Here is a 23,727-nt window from a genome sequence, read left to right on the forward strand (position 1 = left end):
CCCCGTCTCTGCCAGCGCCGTCAGACTGCAACGTGGTTTGTTGTCTCACGGGGAAGAGGGTTATTAGTAGGCTGGGCAGTGCCTCCGCTTCCCTTTCCGCTGTGCTGATAACACCCAGCTTGGTGCAGCAGCTGCCTTTGCAAAGCCGGGGCCTGGCGCTTGCTGCATTCGTTCTCCTGTCCCGCTCTGCGACCTTCAAGGGAGCTGAGGCTGGAGTGCAAAGTGGCCGGGAGCTTTGCAAAATCTGCCCTGATTAGAACCCAGTTGCTGCGAGCGTCTTCCCCCAAGCCAGCATATAGTGTATTGGGGTCACGGGGTTGTGGGAGTCTCCATTCCCAGTCTGCAAGTCTCCATCCTGTATCCCATGAAACATCGCATCCTGGGATGGTCTCTCAGTGCCAGAAACCCGCAGCACGCACCGCCTGGCCTCTTTGCTCAGGCGTTGGCTTTTGGATATAAGCAGTAGTGGCTGAAGCTACCGGCTCCACTGACCACGGGCCTTGCAGCTCTGCCGATTCCCTGTTCAACCTCACACTGTTTTTCTCCCCCCAGAATCACCAGGGCTTTGCCCACAGAGGCGTAGAGTAGTCCCCGAGGGTGAAAGGACCAGCCAGACCCGCCTGTGGCTTGGGTGAGCTTCATATCCCCATGCTAAGATGATGTTAAACCCTTGCCACCTGCAAGTCCATTCAGGTGCCTGCGAGAGCTCTTGCCACTGGAGCGATGAGGGGTGTGGGATGCTTTCGGGGTGCCGCACACTGTGAGCTGTGCAGAGACCTACGTTTGATTCACTTAGAGATTTCCAGTAGGAATCAAATCTTCCTGCCTGGCTCAGGCCTTGCTAAGTTTCCTCCAACAGAAGAATTGCTCTAGGATTTGTCCATAGTCAGGAAATGAATGAAAGCAAAGCGGGGAGGTGCAGACCCTGTTTGGTCTCCTGGATGTCTGTGCCTGGCTTAGACTGGGGATATAGCTGCTGACTTGCAGATCCCAGCTCCGTGTCCATCTGGGCGTCTCCATCGACTTGCGTGTTACTATCGAGGCCCTGAAAGCGACTCCTTCCTGCGTGCCTTTGTAACGGACCAGGTCTTGTAACGGACCCTCGCTGCCCTGCTGCAGAGGGGTGGCTGCAGGAGCCAGGCTCCACTTGCAGTCCTTGGCAGGGAGCTCTTGCCCCTTCCTGGCTGGATCTGCAGGTTGGACAAATGCAGAGGCAAAAAATCCCAGAGGCTGGCAGGGAGCTGCGGGGTCCCGTCCAGTCCAGGCCCTGCCCGAGGCAGCCCAGACAAACCCCGTGTCCAACACAACAGTTACCCCCAACACGGCTCCAGGCATTGCCCCTGCCCCTGGGATACACGGGGCCATGGTCGCCAACGTCCTGCTGCCCCGGCTGCAGAGGAAGGCAACCCCCCCAGCCTGGACCAGTCTGAGTAGAGGGAAATCCCTTCCTACCCCCAGTGCAATGTTGGTCTGAGCATGAGCGCGGGGGCAAGACCCTCCAGCCAGGGCCCTGCAGGGTTGGTGCCGGCAGGAGCATGGGCACAGCCCAGCCCCATCCCCAGCCTGGGCTGCAGCTGCACCAGCACCTCTGGGGGAGGATTAACCCCCCCCGACACATAGGGCAGAAAGGGTGGTTGGGGGTGGAAAAGGGACCCTGTCCTGACCCCATGCAGCAACCAGCAAAGCCCAGAGGACCTGGCCACCCCGTTACAGCCACTGCAAGACTCAGGACTTGGAGTGGGTGCAGGGGGGAAAGGGGCTGTGGACAAAGCTGGCCAGTGTATTGCTGTATTGTAGCTCCCCCCTATTTGTCTTCTGCAAATCCTGATCTCAGTTTCTCTTTTTGATTGAAATCTCCCTGAGCCTCATGGTCCCACACCGATCCCTGCTCCGGGAGATAAGGACCGAATGCAGCAGTCCCGGGAGGACAGGCAGCTGATTTATGTGGTGCCATTGTCCAGCCCTTCCTGACTTGCTCAAGAAGCTCCAGGGCACTTCAAAACAGACATCCATTCTGTAGTGGGGGCCCACAGCTGGACACAGGACTCCAGATGTGGCCTCCCCAGTGCTGAATAGAGGGAAGAATCACTGCCCTCCATCCACTGGCAATACTCCTGCCAATGCACCCAGGCTGCCGGTAGCCTTCCTGGCACCAAGGGCACACTGCTGGCCCCTGTTCAGCGTCTTGTCCCCCGTTCCCCCCAGGTCCTTTTCAATTTGCTGGTTCATCTCAGAATTGGGCACCGCGGCAATTCTCACTGGGGTGCACAATTATTGTGCTTTGAGGCTGCAGCCAGAATTGAACGCCTGTTGTGCTGCGTGTTGTCCCAGCACCTGCTGGGAGACCTTCTGTGCCCGGTTCAGCTCGTGGTCTGGAGACACTGGGGGTTTGGAAGGACGCTAGGGTGGACGGGACTTACCCAGTGTTATGCAAGCTGGCTTCAGAGCCTGGGGTCAGTTGTGCACCCCCATGGAGGAGTGGGTACCTAAACCATCCCAGACAAAACTATTGTCCAATGTCTGAGCAAAACTAAAGCCCCCCCCCCGACAAAGCTCCAGGCATCACCCCTGCCCCTGGGATACGGGGGGGCCCGCGGTCACCAATGTCCTGCTGCTGCCAGGGGGGTCATGGATGCTGCAGACACTCCAGGCCGAGGCCGCGCTCCCGCTGCCGATGAATGCAAAACTCCCCAGGCTAGACAAGTCTGAGCAAGGGGGAAATCCCTTCCTACCCCCGGTGCAGTGTCGGTCTGAGCCTGAGCGTGGGGGCAAGACCCTCCAGCCAGGACCCTGTGGGGTGGGTGCAGCAGGAGCATTGGCACAGCCCAGCCCCATCCCCAGCCTGGGGTGCAGCAGCACCAGCACCTCTGGGGGGAGGCTTAAAAACCCCCCGAGACAGGAAGGGGAGAAGGGGGCAACCAGCACAGCCCAGATGCCTGGGACAGCCCCACAGCAGAGCACGGGCATCGCTGCACCCAGATCATGCCTGTCCAGCCTCTCCTCGAACCCTTCAGTGATGGATGGTCCTCCCTTCCCTGGTGTCTCTCCCACGACCTCCCTGCTCTGTCTGTTTATTCCTTCCCAGGGAGGCTGGGATGGAGCCACAGCTGGGCATGAGGGGCTCGGGCAGCTCGGCAGCGAGGGCTGACCCTGGTCTGTTTTGCTTTGATGCTCGGGCTCGTGCATGCGCGGGGATCCCGGGCAGACGGGCCCGTACCAAGGCTCTCGAGAGCATGCCGCTCCGGCTGGGTCTAGGCAGGCCAGGATATGTGGCAGGAAGGAAGCACCTGGGGCAGAGGCCTGCTCTCTTCCTTCCTGCGATCTTTCCCCCAGTTGAAGCAGGGAAGCGCGTGCGGCCGAGCTCTCGGATGCGTGCACCGCTGCATCAGGCCCCGCCTAGGAAAAGCCAAGTCTCTCCCACCTCTTTGCAGCCAGCGCGGATATTCACGTAGCACCTGCTGCGCTGGGATTGCAGTCCATGTCCAGGTCGGCAGCAGCAGCCCCACTTCACAGAGGGGAAAACTGAGGCATGGGAGCTCTTTGTTGGCTCCTGGTGCTTTCCTCTCCTAGCCTTTTCTGCTCCTGCCCAGTGGCCCCCCTTGATTTTTGCAAGTCCCCCTGGCTGCTTTATGTCACCCCGTGCTGCGGCCGCACTGCCAGGAGGCTTCGTGTTGGTATCACTGTGGGGAGACTGGGCTCTGGACATGCCCGGAGGCTGTCTGTGCCTTGAAGCGCTGCGGGCAGCAGACGGTGGGGGAAAGTGCGAGTGCGAGGGGTAGGGACATTGAGTGACACCCCCAAGGTCATGCAGGGCAAGCGGTGGCAGAGCAGAGCTGCTCTGGGTCTACCGCTCAGTGCCTTCACCACCCTTGCTTGCTGCCCCAAGCGGCGAGGGTGCTGAAGCCGGCTGCCAACCCCATTCCCCGGGGCAAAGGAGCAGGGAGCTTTCCCCCTTGGCAGCTCAGCTGCCTCCGTCCGTAACCCCTCGGCATGCAGGACCCAGGTGGCTGTCTGCTCTGGTAGCTTGGGGAGACCCTGCTTCAGCCCCTGCCGTCTCTAGGACCCAGGAGGAGCTGGGAGGGTTTTCTTTTCCCTGAACTGCTCCGATGCAGCTGCTAAATACAACACTACCAGCGCCAGCGCCAGGCAGGGGCAACTCCCCTCCGCCGACCTGCCCAGTTTCACTCTGCCTCTTCTCTCCCCAGTGCCCGCCTCGCCCTGCTGCCGTGCCCTGGAGGATGGCCCTGCGCCCAGCCCTTTGAAGAGCCAGCCCAGGACCCACGACTGCTCCGGGACCCATGGCTGCGGCGAACAAGGGTGAGTCCTTGCCCGTCCAGCTGGCAGCGGCTAGGCTGGGCAGGGACCCTAGGTGCCCGGCTGCTGAACCCCGCAGGCTTCCCCTCCGTCCGTTTGCAAGTTGCCCTTGGAGCACTGGTTTCCAGTCCCCACCCCATGTTGCGGGCAGCTGGGCTTCATTCACAGGCTCCCTGCTCCTTTGTGATTAGATGCTGGGTCTAAAGCAGAGCTGTGGCATTGTAGCCGGTGGACCAGGATGCAGCCCCCTGCCCCGTGCATGCTTGCTTTGCTTTTGGGCACTTGAGAGGTATTTTATTTTTCTCCTCCTTGCGGCAACTTGAGTGACTCCGGAGACAGAGAGGGGCTGGGAGTGCAGGCAGCAGCTCTGCCCTGTGTCTGGGGGGAGGCAGCAGGTCATGGACGGGGGCTGTGGGTGAGGTGGGGCGGGGTGGCAGTGTCCCTGTTCCCTTGCTCTTGCACTCTTGTGTGCTGCAAACTCCGGGGGCTGGAGGGGTTGACGCAGGCTCTCGAGTCACCTACGGGGTGGGTGGGTGGGTGGGTGCTCCTGCAATCCCCGTACCCATCTTCTCCCCCCATCCTGGGCTCTTACTGCCTCCTCCTGGCTGGGACCATGGGGGCTCTGCTCCCTCCAGCCCCAGAGGTCACTCACTCGGATGTGGGATGTCGGCAGAGACCCCCGTGGGCTTCCCAGGGACCCACAGCCTCCGTTGCTGGTGTCTGGGGAGGGGCAACAGCTCTGCCTCCTGCCTCTGCTGGGGCTGAGGAGATGGAGGAAAGCAATGTGGAGGGGCTTTGCTGTGTCTTTTCTCCAAGGAGTGCCCTGTTCACGCCCTGCTAGCTGGACCCTTTGGAGCTTGGGGGTGCTCCTCGTCCCCTGCCAGCCAGGGACGGGTCTCAGAGGTGCTGCCTGGAAGCCAGGAGCCCCTGGGGAGGAGCAGAGGCCGGGCGGAGAATGGGAGGTAGCTTGGTGCTGCTCCAGGGCACAAGTTCGAGTCCTGATTGGGGATGTGATAAAAGTTGCTCCTGGCTGAATGGCTGGGGCCGGACATGGTGCGATGTCCATCCCTCCCTTGTTAGCTGCTGGCTGCAGCCTGTGCCATGCTGGCCCAGGGGGCTGCTAGGCTTGGAGGGGCCCGTGCCCTCGGCCAGCTCCACAGCACTTGCCCCGAGATGACGCCGCAATGCTGGAGTGGGCTGTGCCCGGGATCTGGGCTAGGGGGTGGCACCGTCTTGGATCCATCTCTGCCCTTCACAGGCAGCTGCTCCCAGGAGCAGGCATCTGAGTCCCCCCCGCCTCCCTCCACCCATCTCATGAACCAGATGCAGGTAATTGCATTTCTAATCTGAGCGAGCGAGTTTGGGGCTGACTCACGCCGGGCCGGACCCTGCCTGGAGAAGCACGTGGACACCACGTGGCCCCTCTTTTGGCTGGGTGGGGGCTGCAGGCATGCGAAGGCTTTGTGTGGAAGGGTTAGGACTGGCTGCGGGGGGGTGTGAACCTGGCAGCTGTGATCCGAATGTGTTGCCCAGCCAGGCCTTGGGGCAAAGGGACTTGCTCAAGGTTACTCGTGCCATCGGTGTCAGAGTTGGGGCCGCTCTCTGGAGCTCCCAAAGCAGGTGCGTTTCATGGCTTCTTGGCACCGCGGGCAGTCAGAACTGGGACGTGTGGAGAGGCTTGGTCTGGGGTCTCGCTGCCTTGGTGGCCTGGGTGTGCAGGAGGGACGGCTGCTTGTTGGGGTGGATGGATAGGGTCAGCCTGTGTGTGCCGTGGGGCTCTGCTCCGTGCCGAGCGCCATGCAGGATAGTGGGCAGAAGGCTCCAGGGATGCTTTGCCATCTGCTTCCTCCTTGTGCTCCTTTGCTGTCCGGCAGTTGGGAAGGGGGAGATGGCAGGTGTCTCCTGCTCTGGGGGGGGCCGTTGGATGGTGCCCCTTTAATGTCTTGGGGTGCTACCCCTTGCTCTCCTCACAAGACATGTCCCCCAGCCCCCCCCCCCCCCCCCCCCCCCCATTTTCGTTGCCCTCCTCCAGACTCTCTCCAATGTGTCCACATCCTTCTGTAGTGGGGGGCCACAGCTGGATGCAGGACTCCAGATGTGGCCTCCCCAGTGCTGAATTGAGGGGAAGAATCGTGTCCCTCCATCTGCTGCAACGCTCCTACCAATGCAGCCCCGGATGCCCTTAGCCTTCTTGGCACAAGGGCACACTGCTGGCTCCTGTTCAGCTTCTTGTCCCCTGTCCCCCCAGGTCTTTTTCTGCACAGCTGCTACCCAGCCCATCACCCCCCGCCTGCACCGGAGCATGGCATCAACCAGAAGTAGGGCATACCCACACTTGCCATTCAAAGGGATCCACACCTCCATTCAAAATTTTTTTAGGGACCACAAAGGTTGAAAGCCACTGCCTTTGAGCATGGACACTTGAGGGAAGGGCTCCGTATCTGTGCATTGAAACCCGGACCCAGACCTCCAGCAATAGAAATTCCCCTTGGCTTCCTGCCTCTTAACACATAACTCCTCTTCCCACCTTCCCTTTGTACCTGCTGTGAGAGCGCTTCGGGCAGAGCCAGCAAGGGTCCTGGCTCAGCAGATGCCAGGAGCTAACGCGATGCTGTGTTTTGTTATCCAGCTTGTTAAATGCCCAGGGCTCTGTGACTTGGTTGCTGCAATTGCTGGTAAAGCAGTTGGCGCTGCCCTACTTGCAGCCAGTGAAGGCATGGCTTGGACTGGATGTGACCCTGCGGGTCCCTGCCAGGCACGACCCCCCGGGCGCCTGCCAGCTCCTGCCCCGTGCTCGGCCTCCCCTTCCCAAGCCAGCTGCTCTGCTTTCTGCTCCCTGCCTGATCCGCCGCTCCGCTTTTCTGCTCCCAGCTTGATGGCTGCTCTGCTTTCTGCTCCCCTCCCAGTGTTCCCTCCCTGACCTGCTGCCCTGCTTTCTGTTTCAGGTCCCGTGCTCCCTGCTGCTCCGCTTTCTGCTCCCCTGCCTGACCCGCTGCTGTTTTCTACTCCCTGCTCTGTGCTCCCTCCTTGCTCTGCTGCTCTGTTTCCTACTCCCTGCCTGATCTGCTATCTACTCCCAGAAGCTCCACCCTCTCCTTGAACACCTCCAGTGATGGAGAGTCCCTCTGCTTCCCTGGCATCTCTCTCGTGGCCTCCCTGCTGTGCCGGGGAACACGTGTTTCCTGATCTCCTGTTGAAACCTGCTTCGCTGCAACGTCAGGCCACTGCTCCGCGTCCTCCTCTCTGCCGTCTCGTGGCTCCTTCGCGCTGGGATGCAGCCGTGCCGTGGAGGTGGCCGGGGTGATTCTCTGGGTCTGGCACAGCCGTGGCATCAAGGCTGGGATGGAGGTGTTTCCGGCTGTATCAGGAGTTTTTCTCCCCGCAGTCATCGGTGCTGCAGTCTCTGCTTCTCTCTCTTGGCTCCTGTTCATCTTCTTGTCCCCTGTCCCCCCCAGGTCCTTTTCTGCAGAGCTGCTGCCCAGCCCATCGCCCCCAGCCAGGGATTGCTCCGTCCTGAGTGCAGGATCTGGCTTTGCTGTTAACAGCTCGGCTTCTGATTTAACCTAACACAGTTGTTTCAGCAGCTGGAACGTGGCATGAGGGGAAAGGGAATTATTCCCTTGGGCAAAGGCTTGCCTTGGCCGTGTCCGCTCGGCGAGCGCCACGCTGGGAGATGAGCTGCTCGTCGCCCTGGCGGCGCGGCACAGGGCTTTTGTGTTTCCAAGGGCGCTTTTATACGCTGCCTTTGTAGCTGCTAAACAATAACGGCGAGCAGCTTCTCAGGGCCCGGGTTTCCAGCGGGAGGCTGGGAATGAGCAGGCAATTTCGCTGGCAGGTTTTGCAGTTGCCTTTTGTACCGTTTGACTTCGCAGGGAGGAACAACAGGCAGAACCGGTGGCAAAGCCCAAGAGCGAGCGCTGGGGGCGCCTAGATTTGGGGGCCAGAAATGTCCCGTGATCTAGTCTGTGTCAGCCCCAGGCCGAGACCTTCACCTGGCCTGGAGGCAGCATTTTTTCCCTGCTGCTTCTCGGTCTTCTGGTCTGGTTCTTCCACATCAGCTTGGGGTGGGGTTTGACCTTGTCTTTGACCGTGACCATAATGGGCGCGTTTTGCTCTTTGCTCTCCACCTGCTCTTTGCCTGATCCCCCGTCCCCTCCATGATCTGCCACGCCATCCTAGCTGCGTGGGGTGTGTTGGCACCCACAGGGCATCAGTACCATCCCATCCCATCTCAGCCAAGGGCAGGCAGCACCGGCCTCTGGGCTTTTGGAGGCTTCAATCCCAGCTGGAAATTAAGATCCTGGGGTCTCGGTGAAACCAGTGGGTGAATCTCACAAGCCAAGGCAGCTCAGGGACCCCCATGCTCCAGCTTGGGGATGGGATCGGGGCAGGGGGAGCTGATGCCGATACAGGGGATTGCCACCTCCATCTGCCCAGCTCTGCTACAGGATGCCCAAGGCGATTGGGAGCGCAGCTGTGCGCCTAAGGCGCGCAGGCTTCCAGGATGCAGGGTAGGGGGGTGAAATCGCTCTCCCCAGCCCCAGCCGCATGGTCCATGCTGAGCAGTGCAGCTGGAGCATCTGGGTTGGAAGCAGGCCGGGGAAGAAGAACTGGAGCACGCTGCAGGGAAGAACAACTTCCCTTTGTTAGTTTTAAACTGCCGGCCTGCTGGGCTCGTGCTGTGTCCCTCATTCTTGTCTGGTGGGAGACAGGCAATAATAAATCCCTCGCTGCTTTCTCTTCCCTATTTATTGTGTTGTCAACTCCGATCGTGGTCCCCCGCAAGCATCTCTTTTCTAAACTAACCAGGCCTGGCTTCCTATGAAATCCCCTCCATAGCTTTCATCCTCCTCGCTGCCCTTCTCTGCATCTTCTCCAGTTCTTCCTCCTTTTGCAGCGGTGGGGACCAGAGCTGGGCATCATGTTCAAGGTGTGGCCGCCCCGGGGATTTATAACAGGGCGTCGTGATACTTCCCATTTTGTTAACAATCCCACAACATGGCTTTAGGGTCACAAGTGCTAGGGACCCTGGTGGGAAAAGCTCTGCTCCATGCACAGACTTGCAAGGTCACTGCCTTGCTGCTGCCTGCGCCTTCGTCCCGTGGCAGAGCCCACTGGTCACTTGGCCCTGGTGCTTGTTCCTGCTGCGGGGTGGCTGGGGGTTGTGGACCCCCAAAGGGAACGAGGTTGTGCTCACAGGTGTGTCTTCTCCCGGCAGGTGTGAAGGCGAAGGGTGGCGGGGTGCGCTTTGCCCCCAGCCACCCCCCGGAGGGAGCCCACAGCCACGTGCACTTCGACGAGAAGCTCCACGACTCGGTGGTTATGGTCACCCAGGAGAAGGATGGGAACTTCCTGGTCAAGGTGAGACCCGCGGGGGGCACGAGGCCGAGCTCGGGGTGTCTGCGCGGGGAGGTGGAGCAGCGTGGTAGCTTGTAGAGTCTCCGTTACAAAGGGCCTTAGCCCCCAAATCAAGTAGCTTTAATGGGGGCCCCCTCCGGCCAGCAGACATAACACCACGTTTTCTCACCTACAACACAAACCTCTTCCAAAAATGGGCTGTGGGAAATTTGGGTGTGCATTGTAAACCAGGAAATACGGTGATAACCTTTTCTGCTGTTTAAGCCCCAAGGATGGGAGAAAGGAAAGATGCTCCGGGGAGAGCAGCACAGCGAACACGCCGGGGTCTTTAGCTGCTGCCTCTCACTTACCTATTGCGACTTACCGGTATTTTCAAGGAAAGATTTTTTTTTTCCCCTCCTCTCTTCATTTTACCCTTCAAAAAAATAAGGCACGTGTCTTATTTGAGGGCATGTCATATGCAACAAAGTGCAGTCCTGTGGTAAGACTCTTGCCCTCCATCCCACCCTGCAGCTTCAACAGCTTTCACAGTGTATCTAGACACCGTGGAAAGGGGCTGTTTAGGGGCGTGCGGTGCCTTCTGGGGGGAAACTGAGGCATGGGGTTTCAGTGATTTGCCCCAGGTGATGCTACAGTTCAGTGGGGGGGAGAGGGGGGTACCTTTGTAAAAGGAGGGCCAGTATGACAGCTGGAGAGGGATCTGAGGGCGAGTGGATGGAGAGAGCAGGATGGGAACGATGTCTTTTAGGGCAGTGGAGGAGCCAAAAGGTCCTCCCCAGGGCTCCGGCTCTTCTGTGCAGGCTCCCTCAGCCCTGCTGCTGCCGGTGTCTTGGGGGGGGTTCTCCAAGTGTGGTCCCTTTGGGAGGCCGGGGCATGTGGCTGTGCTAGGATGGCCCCTTTGCCTATCTGGAGGGGGGCAGAGACCCTGGTTGGATGCTGGCAGGATGCTGAGGGTAGTTTCTTGCTGCCGTGGGTGAGCGCTCGCCAGCCTCCTGGGAGGAAACGAGCTGGCCGAGAGCAGCTGTGCTGGGTCACACGAGGGAAGAGCGGTGGTGGGAAGGGGGGCAGTGAGCTATTAAAGCAGGGGCCTTTCTATGGCCAACTGCTCAGCTATGGGAGCTGATGCACCAAACTACCTGCAAGGTCTCCCACCATTGTCATAGCATCCGAGCCGCCCCAGCCCTCAGCGTGGTTGTCCTGCAGGAGGGAACTCACTGCTGTCCTCTCTACAGTCAGCTGGAGGGTGAAGGGACTTGCCAAGGGTCAGGCATGGCAGTAGTGGCAGAGCTGGGTGCTTGGCCCCCTCTCCAGTTTGCCTGAATCCCCATGCAGTGCCTTGCGCAGGGGGCAGTTCTGCTTTCAGCGCCCGTAGCCCTTCCCAAAAGGACTCTGGCATGTCAGCCCTCCCACTTCGTTTGTCTCCAGTTGATGTGGCTTGATGGATGGACAAGGACAACTGAGGTGCTGCTGCAGCCCGGGCTGGGGATGGGGCTGGGCTGTGCCAGTGCTCCTGCTGGCACCAACCCTGCAGAGTCCTGGCTGGAGGGTCCTGCCCCTGCACCCACACTGCACTGGGGCAGGAAGGGATTTCCCCCCCTGCTCAGACTGGTCTTACTGGGGAGTTTTGCCTTCCTCTGCAGCAGGGGCCTGGCCTGGCCTGGGGTCTCTGGAGCGTCTGTTAACCCTCTTGGCAGCAGCAGGATCCAGCTGTATCCCGGGGCGGGGGCGATGCCTGGGGCTGTGTCAGGGGTGACTGTGTCGTCTTGGACACGGGGTTTGTCTGGGCTGGTTTGGACGGGGCTGATCCTGCAGGTCCCTGCCAGCCCTACGGTTCACTGAATGCTGCCGGCGCGCATGCAGCGCTGGATCGTCTGCCAGCAGCTGCTTCCCCCCGGCGTGCAGCATCGACGGCGAGTGGCAGTCCAACCTCGAGCCGTTCCTTGCTTTTTTAGAGAGACCGTCAGCTTTTCCTCCCCCTGCCCGGCTACCCGAGCTCTCTTCCTCCTGCCCCGTCATCTTCCTCCTCTGGTGCAGCGGGACCTGGCGGCACCTGCACCTTCCACTTGTTTTCGCTTCCCGGTTTTAATGCGTCTGGCACCTTCAGTTCCCTCGTGGTGCCTTGACCCTTGCAGGGCTGGCCGCTGGACTATCTGCTCGGGGATCTGTCACTGCGTGGCCTGCCTCATCGCTGATATCCCATTTACGGTTTGTTTTGGCGCTGCTCAGGCCCTAGGCTGCCTGTGATTAGTCTTCAGGTGGAAGAAGGTGGGCAAAAATACTGCTTTCTTCTCTAAGCCATGGGCAGGGGGGGGTCTCCTCTTCTTGGCCAGGCCCCTACCGCTCTTCCCCACATCCTGACAGAGCAGAGGGCAGCCGCAGCTTCATCAGGAGCATTCAGCGCTCTCCCGGGCCAAGCAAGCACCCAAGCAGAGCTGGGAGGCGCTATCCTGCCTCGTGGATAACACGGGACTTGGGGTGCGCGTCCTGGCTCCACCCCGCAGTCATTAACTGCGCCGTGCCTCAGTTTCCCCAGGTGTGAAGCAGGGAAGGAAAGCCATTGGGGGCTGGGAAAAGTGAGGGGACGCTAGGGGCAGGAGGGGATCTTCCCCCTGCTCAGACTGGTCTGGACTGGGGTGGGGGTTGCCTTCCTTTGCAGTGGGGGCACAGCTTTGGCTTGGGGTCTCTGCAGCACCCAAAGGAAAGCCTTTGACTGGTGCATGTGTGCGTAATACATCTCTCCTGCTGGCCCTGCGCGCTCGTGTTTATTGCTGGACTCCAGACTTTGCTCTCATGAATTCCTGTAATTCATATCGGCAAATGGTTCTGTCAATAGCTTTGACCCACTAATAAAACCATCTGGTTTTGCATGCGTGCGTTTTGCATCTCTTGCAGCAACTGGCAGCCGTGAATGGATCCAAGGGCCTCATCTTAGCTTAGTGATTGCCAGCCAGAGTGCCAACAGAGCCTTTCGAGGGTGCTGTGCAAAGTGAGCAGTGCTGGGTGTGCAAACACCTGCACGTGGTTCACAGGATAAACCCAGCAGGGATCCAGAGCGGCAGAAGTGCTCTGCCTTGTTGCATCTCGCCGAGGTCTTTGCAACAGCCCAATTGCTGTAATGTCTTTCCCTAGGCAAGAAACAAGGGGAAGCAAAGAGCTGGCGTTTTCTGGCAGGGTCGGGAGTCCGAGGAGCTTGTGAACCACCGTGCTAGCCAGGTGCAAGCCTCTGCGCTGAGTCTCTTCCTGGGGCTGGTTGATGCACTTAGATGAAGCGTTGGGTGTGGTGTGGTTGGAATGCGTTGCTCGCCTCTCTCGACATTTCTAGTTTTACCTGTCTTTCTCCCTTCCTCCATCAGCCTGGACGGCTCATAAGATGCAGCTACTAATATATATCTGAGAGATCAAAGGCAGAGGCCATGCCCCTGCTGCAGAGGAAGGCAAACCCCCCCAGTGCGGACCAGTCTGAGGAGGAGGGAAATCCCTTTCTGCCCCAGTGCAGCGTGGGGCTGAGCCTGAGCGCAGGAGCAAGACCCTCCAGCCAGGACCCTGCGGGGCTGGTGCCAGCAGGAGCATTGGCACAGCCCAGCCCCATCCCCAGCCTGGGCTGCAGCAGCACCCAGCACCTCTGAGAGAGCCGTATAAAAACCCCAACACATGGAGCAGCAGAGGGGGAATAAATTTCCATCCTCAACCCTTTGCTGCAACCAGGAAAGCCCAGAAGCCTGGGGCATGCCCATAGTGGGGTATAACACCCATAGTAGGACCATTGCAATCAAAACCAAACCTCATTAGAATTATCTGGGTATGCATATTGCTAGCTAATGAAGAAGACAAAAAAGAAAGACCTACAAAGGATGGAGGACGGGATCCACCTCCAAGGAGGAATACTCTGCACTGGTCCGGACCTGCAGGGAGCAAACCAGGAAAGCCAAGGCTGGGACTGAACTCCAATTAGCTTTGAGTATCAGGGACAATAAAAAGTCCTTTTTCAGATATGTGGGGAGCCGGAGGAAAAGCAGGGGCAACATTGGGCCCTGCTAAACCAGGTGGGACAACTGACAACTGACGCCCAGGAAAAAGCCAACTTCCCCAAATGGGTACTTTGCGTCGGACTTTCACCAGTCCCATGGGACACCGCAGCCCATTATGGGACGGGATGGGACAGGATGGCCCAGGTGAGGGAGACTCCTTGCCCTCCATGAAAGCTGACCTCGTGGAGGAACACCATAAGAGGCTGGACACCTTCAAGTCAGCCGGCCCTGGCGTTTTACACCCCAGGGTACTCGGGGTGCTGGCGAGCATCATAGCCCAGCCCCTGGCACGGGTCTTCGAGAGCTCCTGGCGCTCTGGGGAAGTGCCCGAAGACTGGAGGAAGGCCAATGTGGTACCTATCTTCAAGAAAGGGAGGAAAGTGGATCCGGCAAACTACAGGCCCATCACCCTGACTTCTATCCAGGGGAAGGTCTTGGAAAAGTTTGTTAAAGAGGCCATCCTTAATGGACTGGCTGACGCCAACAACCTGAGGGATAGCCAGCATGGGTTTGTTGCAGGTTGATCTTGCTTGACCAGTCTCATTTTCTTCTACGACCAGGTGACCTATCACCTGGACAAGGGAGAAGAGATTGATGTCATATATCTTGACTTCAAAAAAGCCTTCGATCTGGTGTCCCTTGATCACCTCTTGGCGAAACTGGCCAATTGTTGCCTTGGGTCCACCACGATCTGCTGGCTGGGGAATTGGCTCCGTTGTCGGACCCAGAGGGTAGTAATTGATGGAAGTCAATCGTCGTGGTGTCCTGTGACCAGTGGGGTCCCCCAGGGCTCTGTCCTTGGACCCATACTGTTCAACATCTTCATCCATGATATGGACATTGGTGTCAGAAGCGGGCTGGCCAAGTTCACCGACGACACCAAACTTTGCAGCAAAGCATCCACACCTGAGGACAGGAGGTGATTCAGGCTGACCTGGGCAGGTTCAGGAAATGGGCAGACAAGAACCTGATGTTGTTTAACACCGATAAATGCAAGGTTCTCCACCTTGGGAGGAAAAACCTGCAGCATCCTTATAGGCTCGGCAGTGCTATGCTGGCTAGCGCTACGGACGAGAGTGACTTGGGGGTCATCATTGACCACAAGATGAACATGAGCCTGCAATGCGATGCTGCGGCTAGTAAAGCGACCAAAACGCTGGCTTGCATCCATAGATGCTTCTCAAGCAAATCCCGGGACGTCATTCTCCCCTTGTACTCGGCCTTAGTGAGGCCGCAGCTGGAGTACTGCGTCCAGTTTTGGGCTCCACAATTCAAAAAGGATGTGGAGAAGCTTGAGAGAGTCCAGAGAAGAGCCACGTGCATGATCAGGGGTCAGGGAAGCAGACCCTACGATGACAGGCTGAGAGCCCTGGGGCTCTTTAGCCTGGAAAAGCGCAGGCTCAGGGCTGATCTGGTGGCCACCTATAAGTTTATCAGGGGGGACCACCAGTATCTGGGGGAACGTTTGTTCACCAGAGCACCCCAAGGGATGACGAGGTCGAACGGTTATAAACTCTTGCAAGACCGTTTCAGGACGGACACAAGGAAGAATTTCTTTACTGTCCGAGCCCCCAAGGTCTGGAACAGCCTGCCACCGGAGGTCGTTCAAGCGCCTTCATTGAACACCTTCAAGATGAAACTGGATGCTTATCTTGCTGGGATCCTATGACCCCAGCTTACGTCCTGCCCTTTGGGCAGGGGGCTGGACTCGATGATCTTCCACAATGCCTTCCAGCCCTAATGTCTATGAAACATATCTGGATATACATTTGTGTTAAATTATGAATTTTGCTAGCCAATGAAGAAGAGAAATTTCTTCTCTCAGACGTGATGTTGACTTGAAAGCTTGTGCAACTTCCTGCCAGCCATGCAGCTGGGGCAATAGAAGAGTCTACCCACAGAGTAATCTCCATCCTTGGTGGTTTTTAAGACCTGGGTAGACAAAGCCTTGTCTGGGATGATGTAGTTGGGGCTGGTCCTGCTTGGAGCAGGGGGTTGGACTGGATGTGACCTCCTCCACCCCTCATTTTCTATGAGTCTCCGATTCCAAAGAGATTGCCCCCAAAAACCCTTGCCTCTGACACAATTCCTGGACCATCACCGCTTCACACAGGCTGGACTTTTCAATTAGTTTCTCCTGCCTGTGACTTGGTTCCTTTTATACCCCTCCCTGTAGCCTCACTTATGCCAACGTGGCGCCACTTCGAGCTAATGCAGCGAGGGTCGGACAAAAGCTACTGCAATGCAAGCTAAAAGGATTCAAACTGAACGCACCGCTCTCCAAGGGGCAGGTTGCTCCAGAACGAGGAAGATTTTGCTATCTCCCAGCTTTTGTGTTGGGAAAGCAGCTCTGCATTTCCTACCTGGGTTGGTCTAAAAACATATCTGTAGGGCATTGCTCTTTCCAGTGGTCCCCTTGCTGCTGCTGCTCTTATGCACGGGAAGCGGGGCACAAAGGGTGTTGGTGAAGGGTTAGGGTTAGGGATGCTGCCATCTGCCCTGGCTTGAGAGCTCATCTGCAAGTACACCAAAGAGGATTTAGTCTTTGCTCTGGAAGGAGTGGACCGTGCCCTGCCCCTTTCTTGCTGGCGATGCTATGGCAGCGAGGACCTTTGTCAAGGTCACCGGCTGGCCGGCAACATTTCCAGGGCACCAGCAGACAACAAGTCGACTAAGGTGGTGGTGGAAAAGGAGGAAGGAGGGAAGAAAACAGTTGCCAGCAGCCTATGAGTGTCCCCTTGCTTCTCTACAGGCAGCCGTGGCTCTGTGAGAAGGGGTTGGCATGGCCAGTGCAGGCTTTGGGCATGAGCCCAGGGGGTGTTATGATGGGTAGGTGGGAGAAAGGCTCTTCTCGGCCTGTGGCACCCAGGAGAGAGGACCCTTGTGGACCCTCAAGCTGTTCCCCCTGCTTTCCCTGTGGCATGGTCGGGTGTGATGTCTGTCAGGGCTGACGGCGAGTTTAGATGATGGATGCATCTGGGATGCTTTGCACAGGGCTGATCCTGCCTCTGGCAGGGGCTGGACTGGATGTGACCTGTGCCAGGCCCCTTCCAGCCCCGCGTCTCTGCAATGTAGATCTCGTTGTACGGCTGCCTCCAGGCAGATTCTGCCGGTTGCTGTCACAAGCCCCCTCGCGCTGGAAGATGGAAGATTGCATTAGGATAATAGTCTCTTTCCCCCACCCATGCCGAAACTGCTGGTGCAGTGTTTGGGAGGACTGAAATAAAAGCCAATTATCCATGTTTCATCCAAATACCAGCCTGATTGCGGGCCTTGTTCTCTCTTGCATTATTGATGCCTCTCGTTAAGCATGAACGCAACAGGGCATAAAGGGAGGAACCAATGACTATATTTTCTGCATTGCTTAATTTTCTTCTCTTTCCTCCCCCGTCTTCTTTCTTGGCATGAAGAAGTTTTGTTCCTGTGTTCCCAGTTTCCTCGAAGAGCTTTTTCATCCCTTCATGCTTGTTGCTTTTGCATAAGGACGTAAGACCCGCCATGCCCAGTCCACGGTGTCCCACGGCGGCTGGAAGGGACACGGCCCAGGGCTGAGCAGGGTTTTCCCCTCTTCCTCTCCCCCCTGCAGGCTCCAACGTTGAGGGTCTGCTGCAGAGGCCGTGCCCCTTACTCCCTTCCCCAGAGCCACCGATGCCCCTTTCCTCCCAGCATGTGTCTGAGCCCCGGTGAACCCAGCCGAGGTCTCAGCTCCCACGTCTGCCTTCACTTTAATGCCGCGCTGGAGAAAGAGAACTTCCTTGTGCTAATTTAAACTGCTGGCTGCTCTTTTCACTCCCTGACCCCTTGTTCTTGTCTGCTGAGAGACTGTCAATAATAAATCCCTAGCGGCTTTCTCTTCCCCATTTGGTATTCTGCAAACTTTTATCATGTCTCCCTTCCAGTATCTCTTTTCTAAGCTTACCGGACCTGGCCTCTGCAGTCTCTCCTCATCCGGAAGCCCCTCCACACCCCTCTTCATCCTCGCTGCCTTTTTCTAGTTCTTCTAGATCCTGTTGGAGGTGCGGGGACCAGAACCGGGCACCGTATTATATGGCTATGATATTCTTCGGGCCTGTTGGGCAAAGCTGTTTCAGAGGACGGTCTCACGTGCCATTGAAGAGCAAAGCAGCAAGACTTGAAAGCATACGTTGGACCCAGACCTTAACGCGTGCATATTTGCATCATTGTGTTCAGCATTGAAGATCCAGCCGGGTATCGTTCTGGAGTAGATGGTTTTTCATGGCTTGGAGTCTTTGTTTTACTGCAGAAGCGTGTGTGATTTATTACATATCCTCTGCTTGTGGTCTCGAGGGGCTAAATGACCCGTATGGACATGGGTGGCATTGTCCAGTGTTGAATCTGGTTGCTCCGTCGCGCATCCCACCCCAATGCAGATCTGGTTAGAGGAGGAGGATGGAGGCGCTGGCTGGGTTGGTTTGTAGGGAAGGAGAGCTTGAAACAACCCTTGCTGTGATGGGAGAAGCAAAGCCCCACAGTCTGAGCAGTGGGGTTGGATGTCTCTGCAAAGCCAACCCCAGCTCAGGTGCTGGTTTTAGCATGAAACCTGCTTTATTTGGGCTGGAAAGAGCATCCCGTGAGCCTTTCCCCTCCTCCTTGGCAGCAGCCCTACCCTGATCAGCTGCAGCCCCGTGGGATGTGAGGCCAGAGGCTCTGTCTAGAGGCCAAGGGCGTTGCTGTGTCCACAGAGACGGCGAGGAAGCCCGGTAAGGTGAAGGTCATAAGAAGCGAGTCCCCCGGGTCCCCAGCTGCACAGGAGGACGGCATGGGGCCCGTTCATATCTGGCCTTCGATGGCTGGGAAAATGTTTGCACACACTGTGGCTGGCCCCCCACCTCCAGCTCCTCTTGGCACTCGTTGCTGATGCTTTTCTATGGATCCTCCTGGGAAGCCAGTGCCTCGCAACAGAGGTGGGGTTAGGAAGCACCACATCCGCCGTGCAAGGCACCTGCTGGGCTCTGCCCTCTGCTCCCAGCCGCTGGGCCTTCAAGGCAGGCACCATGATGGCTCTTCTCATCTCTTTAGGAAGCACCAGGGCGAACTGCGGTGCAGGGAATCTCCCGTTGCTCTTGGATGTGAAGCTGTACCTTCAGGGGAGCCGTACCTTTCTGACCATCTGCTGCTTCTGCCTCTGTACCTTTGCATCACAACCAGAAGCAGCAGGTGGTCAGGCTCGGAAACTGGATAGGAATTTGTGGTGGCGTCTGCCTGGCACATCCCTATCTGCTAGTAGGTGCTAATCCACCTGGGCAAGGGTTCAGGGTCTCTGCTGGCTCATGGGGACAGGCGGCTCGTTGTCCTATTCAGATGGAGCAGGAAGGGGCTGCTTTAGGGGAGCTGAGGGTTGAGGGTGTGGGCTGACAACAGCCCAGCTCCATCCTCTTTGCAGCCCCCCTGCAGGGAGGTGAAGGCTGCTATTCAATCCCCCTCGGTCTTCTCTTCTGCAGGCTAAATCAGCCCATTTCCCTCCGCCTTTCCTCACCAGTCCTGTCCCCCAGCCCACAACCATTTTCATTGCCAGTTCTCCAATGTGTCCACATCCTTTCTGTAGTGGGGCCCACAGCTGGACGCAGGACTCCAGATGTGGCCTCCCCAGTGCTGAATAGAGGGGAAGAATCACTGCTCTTCACTTGGTGGCAATGCTCCTACTCATGCAGTTTTGTTCAGGGGATAAATGATATCCCAGGGCAAAGTGCAGTCGTTCAGACATCTGCATCTGTTATCTCGGGATATATCCTAAAAAGGTTCACAGGATAAGAAGCGCTAATGGTCTATCCCAGGACATCACAAGGTGCATCTGAACAAACAGTTATCCCAGGATTGAATCTGTGCCAGGAAAGCGGCAGTGCATTCAGCCCCTGGCTAAGCCCAGCAGCAAGGGTGATGTGTGTACGCACCAATCCCAGGATATCTCTGTTCTGGGACAAACACAGCCACAACTTGGACAAATGCAACATGTGGTCCTAGCCAGCGTGTTTCTTAGCTTGATTTTCATCCCCTGCAAGAATCTTTCCCTGTTTTCCCAGGCAAGGAAGCTGCTTTTTGTGGTGTGACCGTCTCCTTGCCTCCGACAGAGCTGGGATGGAGCCGACTGGGTCTCCCAGGGGCTTATGTGATATGTGCGCCCATTCTATTGCTATTTGCATCCAAAAAAAGGGCAGCTGCACAGCCAGGCAAAGCGCAGTGGGGCTGATCGCCAAGTCCATGTAAAAACAACATCCAGAAGCCAAGCCCAGAGGTAATGAAGAGAGATTGATCTCCACTCCTCTCATCCATCCTTCTGCCTTGGCTCTGGGCCAGGCACCAATAATAATAGGAGAGAGCTGCTGCTTTCAGCAAAGGCAGAAATCACAGCAGGGGGTGGAGGGGGGAGAAATGGCATTTTCTCTGTCTTCTCCCCCCAACCCGTACGCTCTGAGCCACGGTCTCCCCGGGCAGCTCCGTGCACGCGGCAGGTGAGGAACGGCTCATCGACACGCTTCTCCACGGCTGTTGTTTTGGCTCCTCAGGCCAGCGGGGCCGTCTCAGCCTCCCAGGTGCCGTGGCTGTCTGCTGTGCTGGGGAAGAACCGGCTCTCCGGGCTGGCTGCGTCTGCTGAGTAGCTTTAAAAAATCACCCCACGTCCTTGTCCTGTCATCTGCCCCCACTGAGACCAGCCCAGCTCCATCCTCTTTGCAGCCCCCCTGCAGGGAGGTGAAGGCTGCTATTCAATCCCCCTCGGTCTTCTCTTCTGCACACTCAATCAGCCCATTTTCCTCATCCTCTCCTCACCAGTCAGGTCCCCCAGCCCCACAACCATTTTCATTGTCAGTTCTGCAATGCGTCCACATCCTTTCTGTAGTAGGGACCACAGCTGGACACCGGACTCCAGATGTGGCCTCCCCAGTGCCGAATAGAGGGGAAGAATCACTGCCCTGCATCTGCTGGCACCACTTCTGCCATTGCAGCCCAGGATGCCGGTAGCCTTATTTGCAAACCCCCATGGTCTGGCATGGGGGACCCTTGTCTCCTCCTCCACGGCTGCAGAAGCCAGTGCTGGATGTGTGGAGAAGAGAGGGTTAGTTATCACCTGGGTGGCAATTAAGCCCAAGGGCTTGAGGTGATGCTGAGTGCTGGGCTCGGTGCAGTGGTGCCCAGGAGGGACCTGGACCGAGGGCTGGGAGGAGCCGACTCAGAGGCATCTAGCGCACTTCAAGCAGCCTGTACGGTGCCCCCGGGGAAAAGACGGCACCCGAGGGATGTTCCTACAGTGCTTTTTGGGTGCCGGCTCCTTATCTACTGGCCAGGAGAGCCTCAAAGAAATGGGTGGGAATTCACACGTGTGAACATGGATCGTATAAAACTGCCCCGCACAAAGCCATAGGGGTGGGAGCCTGGAACTGGTCTCGACCTCGGGGATGGGCTATAAGGGGCTCCCACCACCCAGTCATGAGCGTGTTTGTATCCTCTGCTCTTGGTAATGTTGCCTGGTTGATAATATCCCAATACACCAGTGTGTTGCTCAGATCCACGTGCTCTGGCTTCTTTGGAGAAAAGAAAAGCCCGTAGAGTCATCCTGGGTGTAACATCAGTTTTCAGCTGGGCATCGATGCTGCTTTCACTATGAATGTCCAGGCTTTTTGCAGGTTCCCATGTAAACGGACCTCTGCGAAGCGCTGTCTCCGTGGGGTTTCATTACTGCCATACGGGTTATTATTTCTGTCACTAGAATGGGGAAGGAAAAGAAAAGCACAGATAAAGGCTTTTACTGATAAAGCTTTTCCAAGGGTCAGGTTTGATTAAAAAGTAGAAAAAGCCAAGGCAAGGTTTGTCCTGATGCACTGAATTCATTTCCTGCATGTCAGGCTGCGCCGGGTGCTTTATAATAGAGCTAGAAACCCTCGACTTCCAATTCGTGATAGGGGATTTGGTGATTACTGGCCAGAGGAGCAGTGGGTGAAGAGGTTATGTGGAGAATAAACTCACATTCAGAGGTTGTGGGGAGAGGAGGGGAGGATGGTGGAAGAGATGGAGGGGCTGTGGCGAGGGCTAGCTATTGCATCCTGCCTGCCTGTCGTCACCAGTTTGAGTACTGGGAAAGGTGAGACTAGTGAAGGCACACATAGCAGTGCTTACTGGTGTCCTGTGCAGTGTTGCTGGCTGCCTGGGTAGTTTGGGGGGCAGAAGGCTGGCAGTGAGGATCATCGTAAAATCCTAGATGCGTGGGGCTGGAAGGGACCTGTGGGGTCACACCTGTGGGGCAGGATCAGCCCCAGTGCAGAGCAGCCCAGAAAACCCCCATGTCCAACCTCTGGGCAACACGACACGGTCTCCCCTGACACAGCCCCTGCTCCGCTTGATGGCGACCTGAGTTTGGAGCATGGGATTTCGGTCAGGCTCATAGTTGTCAGCTGCCTCGTTGCAGACGGAGTTGCTGATCCTTGGCTCCTTGGTGCCCTCGTTGCATCAGGCATGGGCAGCAGCTAAGCGTAGGTCTGTGCTGGCCCCTCATGCCCCAATCCTGCCCCTCTCTCCATAAGGAGTCTGGAGCCTGCCTTTCTCCTTAGCCATCCACCGAGCCACGTGGCCACGGCTTCGATGCAGCCCTGCGTGGCAGCTGTGCCCTCCCTGCACTATCCCCATGGTGGTTCCCTGACATGCAGTGATGTTTTTGTGGCTGCATCTCAGGACTTTCCCCAGGAGCGAGGTCTGAGCCCCCTGTATGGGTCCACCCGGGACCTCGATGAGCAAGTTGTGCATGGAGACTGCCAGAGAGAGAGGTTGGGTGTGCCGGTCGGGGATGCGGCTTCTGGAGCTGGTTGAGCACAGAAAGGCAGAGCATAACCATGAGTCAGACATTAAGTGGAGAAGAGGCATCCGGTCAGAGTGACCCAGAGCTGCAGAGACCGTACATGGAAACAGTTTGCATTGGGAAGGCAGCTGGGGGACCTCCTGCAAGCTCCAGAGCTCGGATGCCACCACCCAATTGCTACTGCAACGTTTCTTAGCCCTTTGAGGACCGGACACGCTTTCACATCAGACTGAGAAACACCATTTACACCTGCTCTGCTCATGTAGCTGCACTGCCTGTAAGACCAGGGATTTACGCCTGATGGATGAGCTAGAGAAGGTCCAGTGGAGGGCAACAAAAATGGTCGTGGGGCTGGGGGACAGGACTGGTGAGGAGAGGATGAGGGAAGTGGGCTGATTGAGTGTGCAGAAGAGCAGACCGAGGGGGATTGAATAGCAGCCTTCACCTCCCTGCAGGGGGGCTGCAAAGAGGATGGAGCTGGGCTGGTCTCAGTGGGGGCAGATGACAGAAAGAGCAATGGGCTCAAGCTGCAGCAAGGGACATTGAGGTTGGATATTAGGAACAAATTTCTCACTAGGAGGGTGGTGAAGCACTGGAACAGGCTCCCCAGAGAGGTGGTGGCATTTCCATCCTTGGAGGTGTTTAAGACTGGCTAGAGAAAGCCTTGGCTGGGATGATGTACTTGGGGCTGGTCCTTCTTGGAGCAGGGGGTTGCACTAGATGTGACCTGAGCTCCCTTCAGCCCTCGTTGTCTGTGACTCTGTGAACAAGGATGATTGTTAGTATGTAGGGGTTTCTATATAAGGAGAGACTGCAGAGGCCAGGCCTGTTCAGTTTAGAAGAGAGATGCTTGAGGAGGGGCAGGAGAAGGGTTTACAAAATGCCAAATGGCAAAGAGAAAATCACTAGGGATTTATTATCAACTGTCTCTGACTAGACAAGAACAAGAGGGCACAGCATGAACATAGAAGGCAGCCAGTTTAAAACGAATACCAAGCAGTTCTGTTTCTCCCTGTGTGGCATTAAAGGATGGGACTTGTTGCACCCAGATGTTGCGGATGCTGAGCGTCCAGATGTGGGGGGAGCTGGAAGTCCAGATGTGGGGGGAGCTGGGAGTCCAGATGTGGGAGCTGGGAGTTCAGCTGGATTCACCAGGGTTTGGACACGTGCTGGGGGGAAGGGGGCATGGGGGGCTCTGGGGCAGGGAGCGAGGGGCACGGC

The 23,727-nt window shown here is 57.3% G+C and overlaps 1 protein-coding gene across 3 annotated transcripts in view; it reads left to right on the forward strand.

The window, feature by feature from the left end:
* Positions 1–23,727, forward strand: part of ADISSP (adipose secreted signaling protein) — a 73,818-nt gene that overhangs the window by 8,615 nt on the left and 41,476 nt on the right. The window contains exons 1-3 of one of the 3 annotated variants that reach the window (XM_019498416.2): positions 553–631; positions 4,206–4,317; positions 9,533–9,675. In XM_019498416.2, coding sequence (XP_019353961.1) covers positions 4,299–4,317; positions 9,533–9,675 — 162 coding nt within the window. In that variant the 5' untranslated portion in view covers positions 553–631; positions 4,206–4,298. Of the gene's footprint in view, positions 1–552; positions 632–4,110; positions 4,318–9,532; positions 9,676–23,727 lie in introns of those variants that run through there. The other 2 variants (XM_014600981.3, XM_059721404.1) reach the window with 2 other exon arrangements.

The sequence above is a fragment of the Alligator mississippiensis genome, chromosome 2, assembly GCF_030867095.1.
Source record: "Alligator mississippiensis isolate rAllMis1 chromosome 2, rAllMis1, whole genome shotgun sequence".
Lineage (NCBI taxonomy): Eukaryota > Metazoa > Chordata > Crocodylia > Alligatoridae > Alligator > Alligator mississippiensis.